Genomic DNA, 12,438 nt, shown 5'->3' on the forward strand with positions numbered 1-12,438 from the left:
TATAGTCGATTATTGCTCATGACATTGTAATAATGATTGATATCGATTAAAACATACATTAAACACTATTATTTTGCCATATTGTATGCCTGGCAAGTCAACAACAGTTTATGAATTAGTTAACTGCTTTTTAAGCATTAGAAAATCAAGACATTGTTATTTTAGTAGCATGAAAAACAAAACGATTATAAATAAAATCTTACCTGCATCTTATCTGCAGTTGGTATCACTCACAGTGTGTCACTGACTTGAGCTGAACACACGTGGCGTGAACGCGGTAAAAACTCCTGCGATTATGCAAATTATTTTATTCACCAGCCATCTGATTGGGTGTTGAGCTCAATACCCAATCATGAGCTCAACAGAGACGTGTGTGATTGGTTGTAATGGATTGGTTTACCCACATGTCTTGAATATGCATTTTTGTCCATTTTGGAAGGAGCAGGGCAAATTGTTTATCATAATATAGCAATTTAATTTACTCATTATCTACGCATATCCAATCCATCCAGTTATCTACGCATATAATCTACTCATTATCTACGCATATAATTTACGCATGATCCAGGGCCATCCAGCCGTTCTTAATGTATAAATGTTGCAGTTGTATTGAGTTGGGATTCAGAAAAGTTTTTGTGTTGGCGTTTGGGGAGTTACCATCGTTATGACGAGTGGAGCCTGCAGTTATGATGAAGATGTCTTAGAATTTATGTTCCATAACAGAGGTCAGCCTCGGATATCATGTTGAGATTTCCTGCCTCACGGTGATTCTCAGACCTGTTGCCAGACTGAACTCATCCAATTAATCAACTGAGGATAAAACAACATTATGTTGGCATTACCAGTAAAGTAAGTTTAAAAATTGACTACTTTTCTATTTTGACATTTTTGTACGAATCAAAGCGATTTTACCAATCCATTAATTGTGGTGTTGGAAGCTTAGCAAAGAAAATATATTAAATATAATATGTATTTTCTGGAATGACTTTTTTTGTCTCGTCGTGTAGCTTACTGTAGGCTACTGGGGGAAAGTAGAATTTTATTTCCCAGAATTCTCTGCACGGGACATAATCGAAGAGAAATGTTGAATTTATTTATCTTCGTGTGTTTTTAAGTCAGAAAAATTTAGAAAGCTTGTTATTGGTGTTTAAATGTTGTATTGAGTTGGGATTCAGAGAAGGTTTTGTGATGTTGGAGTTTTGGGAGTTACCATCGTGGTCACGAGTGGAGCCTGCCGTTAGACGGACGACAGGCACGAAAGTTAACATTGAAGACAAATTGGTGGGAGATGGAGGTGTCACTGTTGTCTGACGCTTAAGAGGAGTACAGTGTCCCTGCAGCTCTGGACATCGACAGCGCTGTTGATGATCGCCCAATAAACTTGAAACTGTCACACAAATACAGTACTACTTATCCATCGGGGAGATTATGGAGAAAGCTTTAAATAAATTTGACTTTTCTATATTGTCGTTATTACTAGTCCTATTTTTTATTACGGTTGTTTTTTAATTTCCATGAATTGGTCAGTTACAACAATTATATAAAATGTGTTATTTTTAATGCATTCCATAAAGGTGAAGTCTGATGCGTTTTATCACCTCCATATCATTAATACTTGTATGACAAGAACCACTTAGGAATCAGTTAATTGCTTTTTCCGCATTAGAAAAACAAGACAGCATAAAAAAAACCCAAAAGAATTATAAATTATTATCTTACTTACTTACTTACATCATATCTACACTTTTCCTCGAGCGAATTGGCAGAATCCAGTCAGAGGTCATGACTGACTGACCGAGGTGGTGAGCACATGACGTGAACGCGGCAAAAACTCACTCGAAGTCACGAACCCGCAGTTTGTTTCTTCATCGTTAACTAATCTGATTGGTTATTGCATTATGAGCTCAACAGAGACTTGTGTGATTGGTGGTAATGCTCAACGCTGAAAAAAGTATCAAAAGTAATCTTCCATGTGAGCATATTTGCAACACTTTCATTTAGTTTCACATTTCACTTCAAAAGTGATAGTCGTTATCCATCGACGGCCTATATCACGTAAATTGATCCTTTCAGCACTATATGTATTAGCCTACACCACAAAATAACATGCTCAACATTTTCGGGTACATTACAACGGTCACATTTATCAGAAATGGATTTTGTCTTTAAATACAAAGTTGACTTTATAGGGGGGATTTTTTAACCCTTGAAGTTTAAGAGCAGGGCAATTGTGTCTCATAATGTAGCAATTTAATTTCCTTATTTCCTTCACCTGGTTACTGTGACAACGCGCGTCCATCACCACATTAGCTGTTCTTACAATATAATTTTATTTTTATAATTACGAGTTGTTGATATAAAAGTTATGATGAAGATTTTAGCATTAAATCATTGAGGCTGTAATCTATCTAACTGAAAAAACATTATTTCCGATTATTGCTCTGGATTTTGTTATAATGAATAACGTCGATTAAAAGAATATTAAACGTTTTTTTATGTGAGGGGGAAAATGTAATTCTTGTATGACAAGAACCATTTAGGAATCAGTTAATTGCTTTTTACGCATTAGAAAAACAAGACAGTTATTTTAATAGCATGAAAAATCAAAAGGATTATAAATTAATATCTTACTTACGGGTATTTCCCAGAATTCGGGCCTATTTCTGTCCACAGAGTGTAATTCTATTAAAAACTAATTAAATCTAATACATTTTACCACCACTAATTAGTATAAACAAAAACAAGCCTAGACTTTTTTATGGCTGCTCTTACTAATGATTTTAACTCATTTTATTGGTGTTTTGTGGTACATTATCTGTGTTTTGGTGTTGTCCGCCACCAGAGTTTTCACATGTCATGCCATATGTCAAACATTATTTATCACAAATTAATAAAAAAAAATATGCATATGAATTAAACATTACCTGAACTAATAAACTGCATGCACAGATTAAGCATATATATGCATTTTGTACTTTATTTAGCTTAATTTCTACCTGTCCCATGGTTTAGCCGTCATTACCAACACGCTCTGCATAAAGACACTTTACTACTTTTTTTTTCATCAAAAGTTTATTTGGTAGCCATGGTAACCTAATTTCACAGTGGAGCACATGGATTTCAAGCTGCAAGACTGATGCCTTGATGTCCAGAAAAGTAAGTAAATCTACTCTTTATTCTTTGTGTTGGGCATGTACACTTATTATGCGTCATTACCATATGTGTTGTATTTCTGTATTTTTAAACATTTTTGGATTATTTTTATCACTTTAATAGTTAAAATGGTGTACATTTTAGCTACACTTGCTAAGTCATCATCTTTGCTAATAAGGCTAGTTTTTTGACAAAAGTGTCATTACCAGCACAGTCATTACCAGCACATTACAGCTTGTGCTGGTAATGACAGGTTGTTCTGGTGATGACGGCAGATACATTAAACATACTGTTCTTTAAAGAATTTATGTTGAATACGTTATCTTAAATGAATTAATATACATTTACCAATCAAAACTCACTATATTTTAAATTAAGTAATGCATTTGTTTTTAAAATACTAAATTAATTCATTATAATTGTTGTGTTTAGGTGTGATATGGCTCCAAAAGCAGCTGCCCAAAGGTCCAAATCTTATAGAAACCGTATGAAAGATGATCCTGAGAAATATGCACAGTATCTGCAGACCGAGAAAGAAAGATATCGTAGAAGAAGAGAAACAGGAAAACTGAAATCTGTTTCCCTATTGAGCACACGAGAACACAGACCTGAAAAAAAAAGATGGAAAATTAATCAACAAAGGAAGAGAGCTAAGGACAGAGAAAAAAGAGAAATAGAGAATTATCTTTCAATGAGTAGTCCTCCCGAATCTCCTGATATCCATCCACAAGAGAATCAGAATAGGGATGTGCCAAATGCAAGGAATGAAAGAAGTGGTATGGCGGATTCCGTCCAAACCCCAAAGCAAAGAGGACGCAAAAAAGTCAATAGAAACAGAAGAAAGGTCTACTATGATCTTCAAAAGTCTCAAAAAAAGCTGGAAAATGCCTTGCAAAAAGTTGATAAGTATAGGAAAAGGTTAGATAGGCTGACTAAGAAGCATACCACTGATCAGTCCCCAAGAACTAAAGCAAGAAAACAGATAAGGGGAGGACATGGTAATCTCAGGAAGACTCTTGTGTTCCATAACACATTAGTCTCACAGCTGCGACAAACCTACCATCAAAAGAAAATTAAAGGAAAACAAATCATATCAAGGGTCATTGCTGGAAACATTTTGAAGAAGTACCGGTTAGTGTATGCGGCGCACAAAGAACTTGGAATATCCTACAAAACAATGAGAAAGAACATAATGACACCTGGTCTTCAGTATTCCAGACAAAAACATAGTAATGTGGTGAGCAAGACTACAAAAGAGAAGATTACAGAATTCTTGGAACGTGACAACAATTCGCGAGCTACTACAGGAAAGAAAGACACCATAACTAGACAGAAATTCAAAAAGCAGAAGCGTTACCTCAATGACTCTCTTTTCAGACTGTATCACAGTTTCAAGGAGGAATATCCCCAGGTGAAAATCTCATACAGTAAATTCTGTGAGAACCGTCCTTTCTGGATCGTCAAACCCTCCATTCAAGACAGGGATACCTGTTTATGCAAGACCCATGCAAACATCCAACTCATGACTGATAAGTTGCTTTATCTTAAAGTAATTAGTACCAACAGAATTGAAAACGTAATGCACTCACTATGTTGTGAAAGTCCAACTAAAGCCTGCATGTACAGAGAGTGTGTCCATTGCCAGGACAAAGAAGTACAAACTGCTACATTTGAACCTGGCGAGCAAACACAGTGGATGGAATGGCGGAGCAAAACTGAAATCAGGGAGAAAAAGAAAGGTGGTGATAAGGTGACATTCACTGCTCACTTAACAGTAAAGGAGCAAATCCAAGAAACCATTCAACACTTGTTGGAAAATTTCACAGCAGCACTAAAGAACAAGTTTGGCAAACATTATTTTAACATTGCACATCAGTACTCAACCCTCAAAGCCCTGAAGGAAAATGTTCAAGAAAATGAGTTAATTCTCCATGTGGACTTTGCTGAAAATTATCAGTGCAAGTATTCTTTGGAAATACAGGCTGTACATTTTGGAGACTCTCATAAGCAAGTATCCCTACACACAGGAGTTGCTTACACGGTTGATGGTGCTCAATCCTTCTGTTCAGTCTCCGCTTCAATGCGACATGATGCCTCAGCCATATGGACACATCTGAGCCCTGTACTCTCTCACTTCAAAGAGCTCATCCCGTCTCTGAACACACTGCACATGATAAGTGATGGACCAACGACGCAGTATCGTTCAAAGAAGAACTTCTTCTGTCTCAGCTCTGTTCCATTTCAGCTAGGATTTAAAAAGGTCACATGGAATTTCCTAGAGGCAGGCCATGGAAAGGGCGCAGCTGATGGGGTTGGCGCAGCCTTGAAACGGAGGGCAGATGTTCTTGTTGCTGGTGGAACAGACATTCCAGATGGGAGGATGTTCTTTGAGAAGCTGATAGAAGAGAAGTCAAAAATCAAGCTATTCTACATCACAGAAAGTGAGATAGAAGAATATGACAGATCTATACCAGACCAGCTTGAAACTGTATGTGGTACAATGAAAATCCACCAGGTAAGCTTGAGCACACACCACACAAGCAGTACAACAGTCCAAAGTGTTGGTTTTCGTTTAGTTTATATTTGTGTTGTGTGAAATTATGACTGTTGTGCTTTTTGTTTGTAGATTTTTACAACCAAGTCCGGCCACATCAACTGGCGAATCCTTAGCTGTTTCTGCTCAGCTCCTGAAGATTGCCTCTGCTTTGCCCCTGAGTCTGTGGTCCTCAGCAAAGCACAGAAAACCACTATGAAGACAGAGCCATGCCAAGGGATGCTCAATACAACGCCTGAAATAACCATGTCTTTGGTGGGAGAATGGTGTGTGGTCTGTTACGATGGGGAGGCCTACCCAGGTGTTGTTCAGGATGTCGATGAAGAGTCTGTCCAGGTGAAAACAATGTCTATCATTGGAGTTAACCGTTTTTTTTGGCCTCTGAAAGACGACATCCTGTGGTACAAGCATGAAGATTTCCTGGGGCTCGTGCCAGAGCCAAAACCAGTCACCAAGAGGCATATGATGCTTGATGTCTCTGTCTGGAATAAAGTATCATCCGTGATGGATGAGAGGATGGAAGTTTGACGAGTTTTTGTCTGTTTTGTGGAAGATTTGGTATCAACTACATGTTTGTGGTGTTTCATTTTTTAAGCAATTGTTGAACAAAAAGTTTAAGTAAGACAATTCGTCCGTGTGTCAGATTAGATTCTAGTTGTTTGGGGTACGTAATATGACTAATGTGTTATTTCAGCGTTTTACCTGTTCTTAACTGCCCTCCTGTTTCATGTTTTTTTATTTTTTTTATTTTTTTATTCAACATGGCTATGAAATGATTAAATACAGTAGTCTGTTTAGACTATAATTATACTGAACCAATCCTGTTCACAAGGAACACAGTTCATATTTGGTCTTCCATAATCAGATTAAACTATGTTTTGATGTTTAAACAGATTACTAGCTGGTCTTTTTTTGTTGTTGTTGGTCTGAAGTCACTTAGGATCTTAAATTACAATAGCTTATGATCAGTGATTTGTCATCACCGCAACAAACTGTCATTACCAGAACTGCGATGTCATCACCATACATATTTTTGCCAATAAATTATGTATAAATTACAAAAACATCCTACAATTATATATTTCTGACAATGTTGGACAGTCTAAATGATCACTGTATTAAAAAAGTTTTGATATATGGCATTCACTTAAAATAAGCTTATATTCCAAGCCAGGGTAAATTGATGAATCAGAAATTTAGATACTTAAATGACTATAATTCATCTTGCCGGTTAAAAATCAACAATCCCAAAGTTCAAGATAAAATAGATTCCATGTGAAACCAAAAAATGTTTTAAAAGCACTGAATTATCATTTAAGTTTTATTTTTTTTCATATATTCAATGATGTGATGGTAATGACACATTTACTTCACATAGTTAAGAAAATGGCAAAAAATCATAAATTCCCTTATCTTATGGTCTCAACCAAGCTCATAATGTCGCTCCTGACTTAAGGACTGATAATTTGATGTATTCCAATTAGTAAAATTTGGAATTTTAATTTTCAAAATTGCAGCAACCCAATTTGGCCCTTAATCTGAGAAATGCCCTTACATCGTATCTGACACTTTTCATCGAGCGAATTGCCAAAATCCAGTCAGTGTCTGACTGACTGACTGACTGACTGACTGAGGTGGTGAGCACATGACGTGAACGCGATCTATAGGGGGGATTTTTTAACCCTTGAAGTTTAAGAAGCAGGGCAATTGTGTCTCATAATGTAGCAATTTAGTTTCCTAATTTCCTTCACCTGGTTACTGTGACAACGCACGTCCATCTCCACATTAGCTGTTCTTACAATATAACTTTTTTTTATTATTATGAGTTGTTGATATAAAATTTATGATGAAGAATTTAAAATATTCTCACTGATAAAATTTAACCATCCTGCTCCTGCCGATCGACTGTCCTTGCACAGTTCATCTCCTACCCTATACACACCTGAAGCAACCAATTAAGGTATTCAGGATCACATGAAAATTAAAGCAGGTGTGTTTGATTAGGGTTGGAGATGTCCAACAGTCGATCGGCAGGAGCAGGATTGGGCACCCCTGCGTGTAATCTATCTAATTATCCATCAAACTTTAAACTTCTAACCAATTTAAACTTCTGACTACTTTAAACTACTTTAAACTTCTAACCAATTTAAACTTCTAACTACTTTAAACTTATTTTAAAACTTATGAACACATACACTTATTAACTCATGAATTCATTACAAACTCTTAAACTCATTAATTAATAAACTCTGAACTCTTAGACTCGTTTAAACTTATAAACTCTAAATGTACTAGAATTCTACATTTATAACCTAGAGTGATTTATTTAAACTCATCTAAGTATCTATCTATCTATCTATCTATCTATCTATCTATCTATAGAACAGCCTAGCAACCACCCAGAACACCCTAGCAACCACCCAAAAACCATAGCAACCACCTAGAAACACCATAGCAACCACCCAGAATACCCTAGCAAACGCCTAGCAACCACCCAGAATACCCTAGCAACACCATAGTGACCACCCATAACATCCAAGCAACCGCCTAGCAAAAAACTTTCTGTTCCAAAATTTCTCAAGCCAACTTAAAGTTTGTCTCGACGAACTTTCGCATCTAGTTTTAATTTAATACTGTGAAGCTGCTTTGATACAATCTGTATTGTGAAAAGCGCTATACAAATAAACTTGAAAAGAAAAAAAAAGTAGATGTTGGGTTTAATATTAACACAAAATATATTTTTGTTTAGGAATCATATTGTATTTTTCTTAATTCGATGCATGACATGCAGAGGTGTAAATCCAAGTTCAGAAAGTAAAGGTCCTCAGTATTTTGTTCCAATCACCTGGATTTGCTAATTAGCACAGTTTTTCAGCCAGGAGACAGAACTAATTAGTGAAATCAGCAGGCTGAGTTCATGGGTGGAATAAACATTTGGTTGGACTTTTACTTTCTGACCCCTGGACTTTACACCTCTGATGACATGTAGTAATGAACGTCCAGCGTGGATCTTCTCAGCGCTAGTATTTGTCTGATCATGTGATCTCAACATGTTTGTCCACAAGATTTTGTCCACTTGAGTCAGATGCATAGGGGAATTTCCACTCATATGACATTCCTTTAAAAATATCATTCATTTCTGTAGAGCTGGGCATTTTATTAAAGTTAAGCTTTGAGAATAAAACCAACCTGTTTGTTCCTCGGTATCTTATAACATGTTTTACCTTCTTCTTCTTCTTCTTCTTGCTTTTTTACGGCGGATCGCAGACAGATATGTGCATTACCGCCACCTATCTAGGAAATGGACCATTGACACAACTATAACCTCTATTTACCCGCACAGAGGCTTCATAGAGTTTCATCCGGCGCTGCGTGTTCAGCTCCTCCGTCTACTACATGTTTTACCTGTCTTGTGTGTGGACTTTTAAGTTTCTGTCTCCGCTTCCATTTCTTCTTCTTCTTCTTCTTCTTCTGGTGTTTAATGGCGGATTGGCAGACCAACATAAATGGTGCATTTCCGCCACCTACTGATCTGGAGTGTGGAGTGTACTTGGCTTTGGAAGAAATGAAATGAAATAAAAAAATAAAATAAAAAATAAAATAAAAAAATAAAAATAAAAAATTAAATTCTATTTATTATTCCTGTTTTATTTAGATATTTAATTAGTAATTCATGAATTCTTGATTGTCTTGTCCCATTTCCTAACAATACTTTTATTGAAATTGTATCAACTCCCATCCTTCGTAACTCTTGACTTAACTGTTGTCCGCTTCCATTTCACAGTCAGTTTGTGGTTTTCTTATCGAATAGTTCTGTGATTGTTCCCAGGTGTGTTTTGTTAGCTTGTTACCCTCTGTGTATATCTACACCTGTGTTCATTGTCGGTTATTGTCCTATGGATGTATGTTTGGAAGTCTCTCGGTTTTGTTCTCCTTGTGTTTAGTTTGGATTCTAAGTTCCTTTTTTTTTTTTTTTTTTTTTTGTTATTGTTTATTAGTAAATCTCCATTTAGATCCTCTCCTCTTTGCATTTCAATCTTCATGTTTCACTCTGAATGTTTCTTCAATCTTCATGTCTTCACTCTCCTCTTTAATAATCGCCATCTTTATAATAGTGTCACGTGGATCTCAGTTGCTTTACCAGGAGTTTTTCTGTGTTTGGACACTCTGTCATGTTTTAAAATGAGAATAATTAACAGAAAGAAAAATAAATCCAATCTACAGGTGCATCTCAAGGTAAGGGATCAGAGTGATGGTCTGAGTGATGGATCTACAGTATGAAATGCCATCATTGTACACATGCATCTTCTTTGCAGATGAAACTGTGCCAGGTGGAGTGGTTGACCCTGATAAAAAGGATGTGATCAGAGAATTCATGGAGAAGAATAACAGCAGAATCATCATCCGTTGGTGAAGTCTCCAAGAAATATCCCCTGTTTCTGGACATGCCAGCCTTGGTAATGCACATGCTCAACTAAGCTGCAGAGAAGAGAACTACATTAAGCTTGTATTTCATAATTTGGTCATATTTATGTTTCTGTTTTATGCCCTGAAGGTGGACACTATGGGAAAGATGACTTGTTCATCAGGAAATTGGACCTTGAATTTTATACAACTCATCTGTACCTGTTGTTAAATTATTTTAAGAAAGTTTCTATAATTTTATTAAGTTTTAATGTGCTTTTCTAACAAGTTTTAATGGCTTTTTTTTGTTTTGTTTTTTTTGTTGTATTTTACTGTAGTAAATACAATTAAGCATGCAGTTTAATTTAATGTTCAATAAGAACACAAAAAAATGGTATATGAACAGTATTTAATGGTTCTCTGTGTGAGTTCATAATAAAAGTATACGAAATGTATAGCGATGGAACATTTTAAATAATATCCTATATTAAAACTTTAAACAATTACCCAGTAACATGTAGTTGTGTTAGATGCATACAAAAATCACATTGATGCAATTACTAAGGCAAGACACACATTGTGTTATTTTCAACTCGTATGTTTTCAGTGTCTAGTGTTCTTTTGGAGTGGTGTGCCAAATAAAAATGTTGTGGTTTGACAAAGAGAAGAGAATGGCTAAAATGGAAAGCATTTCTTCTAATCTCTCTGTTTGAACTAATGGGTTTAAAACCCACCATCCATTGCCACCACTGGATGCTGCTAGTGTTTGACATTTATCTGTTAACTAGTTGACACATTCCACATTGACAATGCTCATATGACACTTTATGAGTTTGTTCTAACTGAGTCTCTGTTTGGAAAACAAGTAATTTTTTTGTGGAATACAAGATGGTTTGCGTCATTTAATTACAGATCACATGACAGCAGGAGCAATATTCCTTCAGATAAAAGATACAGGTCGCAGTTTGTGGCAAATATATCTTTAGAAACACTGAGCAGTTGCACAATGCATGATATAAATGTATCCCTCATCTGACATTTTAAAGCGTTCACAATTTGTGCTATAACAATTAGACTGTTACTGTTTTATGATCCATAAAAGAGAGTATATCGGTCATAGAGGTTTATAAACTTATGACGGTGAGGAAATGATGATGTAATTGATGATGATCTCATTTGTTTGAGCTATGATCAAATGCAAATTAAATCTGTTGAAGCCTTCATTTTAGAGAACTGCCATCCTGTCTTAATTGAGGTTCTGAGAAATACAGCCAGGAAAGGAACTTTTTCCAGGACTTCCTACAAGAAATTGAGGATAGTGCTATGTCTATGACTTGTACAGAAGAGACAATATTAGGAAGGGATCCATCCCATGTTTTGCATACAGAGTATAAGTTGCTGCCTTCTGGGAGGAGGTTTAGAGTTCCTCGTTGCAGATTGAATAGATTAAAAAAACTCATTTATTCCTGTGTCTACAAAGCTGATAAATAGTGGCAGTATGGAGCTGTAATCTTTTTTTTTTTCTTTTTTTCTTTTTTTACATATTGCTGGGTTATTTTTGTTGTTATGGTTCGTTTTACTATTGTTTGGGTTTTTATTGCTGGGTTATTTTTGCTGTTATGGTTCGTTTTACTATTGTTTGGGGTTTTGTTGTTGATTATTGTGTGTTAATTGTGAGCTGACTGCAGCATGGGTGATGGCCCAATAAGGTGATTTCCCCATGTGAGATAAAGTTTTATCTTACCTTGTACACAAACACAAAGCAAATATACACTGCATAGGCATAACATTATGACCACCTTCTGTGTTGGTCCCCCTTTTACTGCCAAAACAGCCCTGACCCGTCAAGGCATGGACTCCAATTGACCCCTGAAGGTGTGCTGTGGTATCTGGCACCAAGATGTTCGCAGCAGTCCTGTAACTTGCGAGGTGCGGCCTACATGGATCGGACTTGTTTGTTCAACACATCCTACAGATGCTCGATTGGATTGAGATCTGGGGAATTTGTAGGCCAAGTCAACACCTCAAACTCGTTGTTGTGCTCCTTAAACCATTCCTGAACCATTTTTGGTTTGTGGCAAGTGCATTATCCTGCTGAAAGATGCCACAGCCACCAGGGAATACCATTTCCATAAAAGGTCGTACATGGTCTTCAACAATGCTTAGGTAGGTGGTACGTGTCAAAGTAACATCCCATGGATGGCAGGACCCAAGGTGTCCCAGCAGATCTATATACAGTTGTGGTAAGAATTATTGGCACTCCTGGTAAATATGATCAAAGATGGCTGTAAAAATAAATCTGCATTGTTTAATAGTCAAGGAAGTTG

General features: G+C 36.3%; 2 protein-coding genes across 3 annotated transcripts in view; one reads left to right on the forward strand and one right to left on the reverse strand.

The window, feature by feature from the left end:
- The window catches only part of LOC309496044 (protein NLRC3-like), a 302,889-nt gene that overhangs the window by 71,313 nt on the left and 219,138 nt on the right, over positions 1-12,438 (reverse strand). The gene's annotated exons all lie outside the window — the stretch shown is intronic.
- LOC309496131 (uncharacterized protein) lies at positions 5,365-7,126 on the forward strand. Its single transcript, XM_082166150.1, has 2 exons — positions 5,365-5,668; positions 5,780-7,126. The coding sequence occupies exons 1-2, from the start codon at positions 5,534-5,536 to the stop codon at positions 6,233-6,235; spliced, it is 591 nt and encodes a 196-aa protein (XP_082022276.1). The 5' UTR covers positions 5,365-5,533; the 3' UTR covers positions 6,236-7,126.

The sequence above is a fragment of the Leuciscus leuciscus genome, assembly GCF_965113295.1.
Source record: "Leuciscus leuciscus genome assembly, chromosome: 4".
NCBI lineage: Eukaryota > Metazoa > Chordata > Actinopteri > Cypriniformes > Leuciscidae > Leuciscus > Leuciscus leuciscus.

Excerpts from the sequence above, each read along its gene's own strand:
- LOC309496131 (XM_082166150.1), top strand. The coding sequence starts at position 5,534 with ATGTTCTTTGAGAAGCTGATAGAAGAGAAGTCAAAAATCAAGCTATTC. Across the intron at positions 5,669-5,779 it reads GTACAATGAAAATCCACCAG|ATTTTTACAACCAAGTCCGG; the intron begins GTAAGCTTGAGC and ends TTTTGTTTGTAG.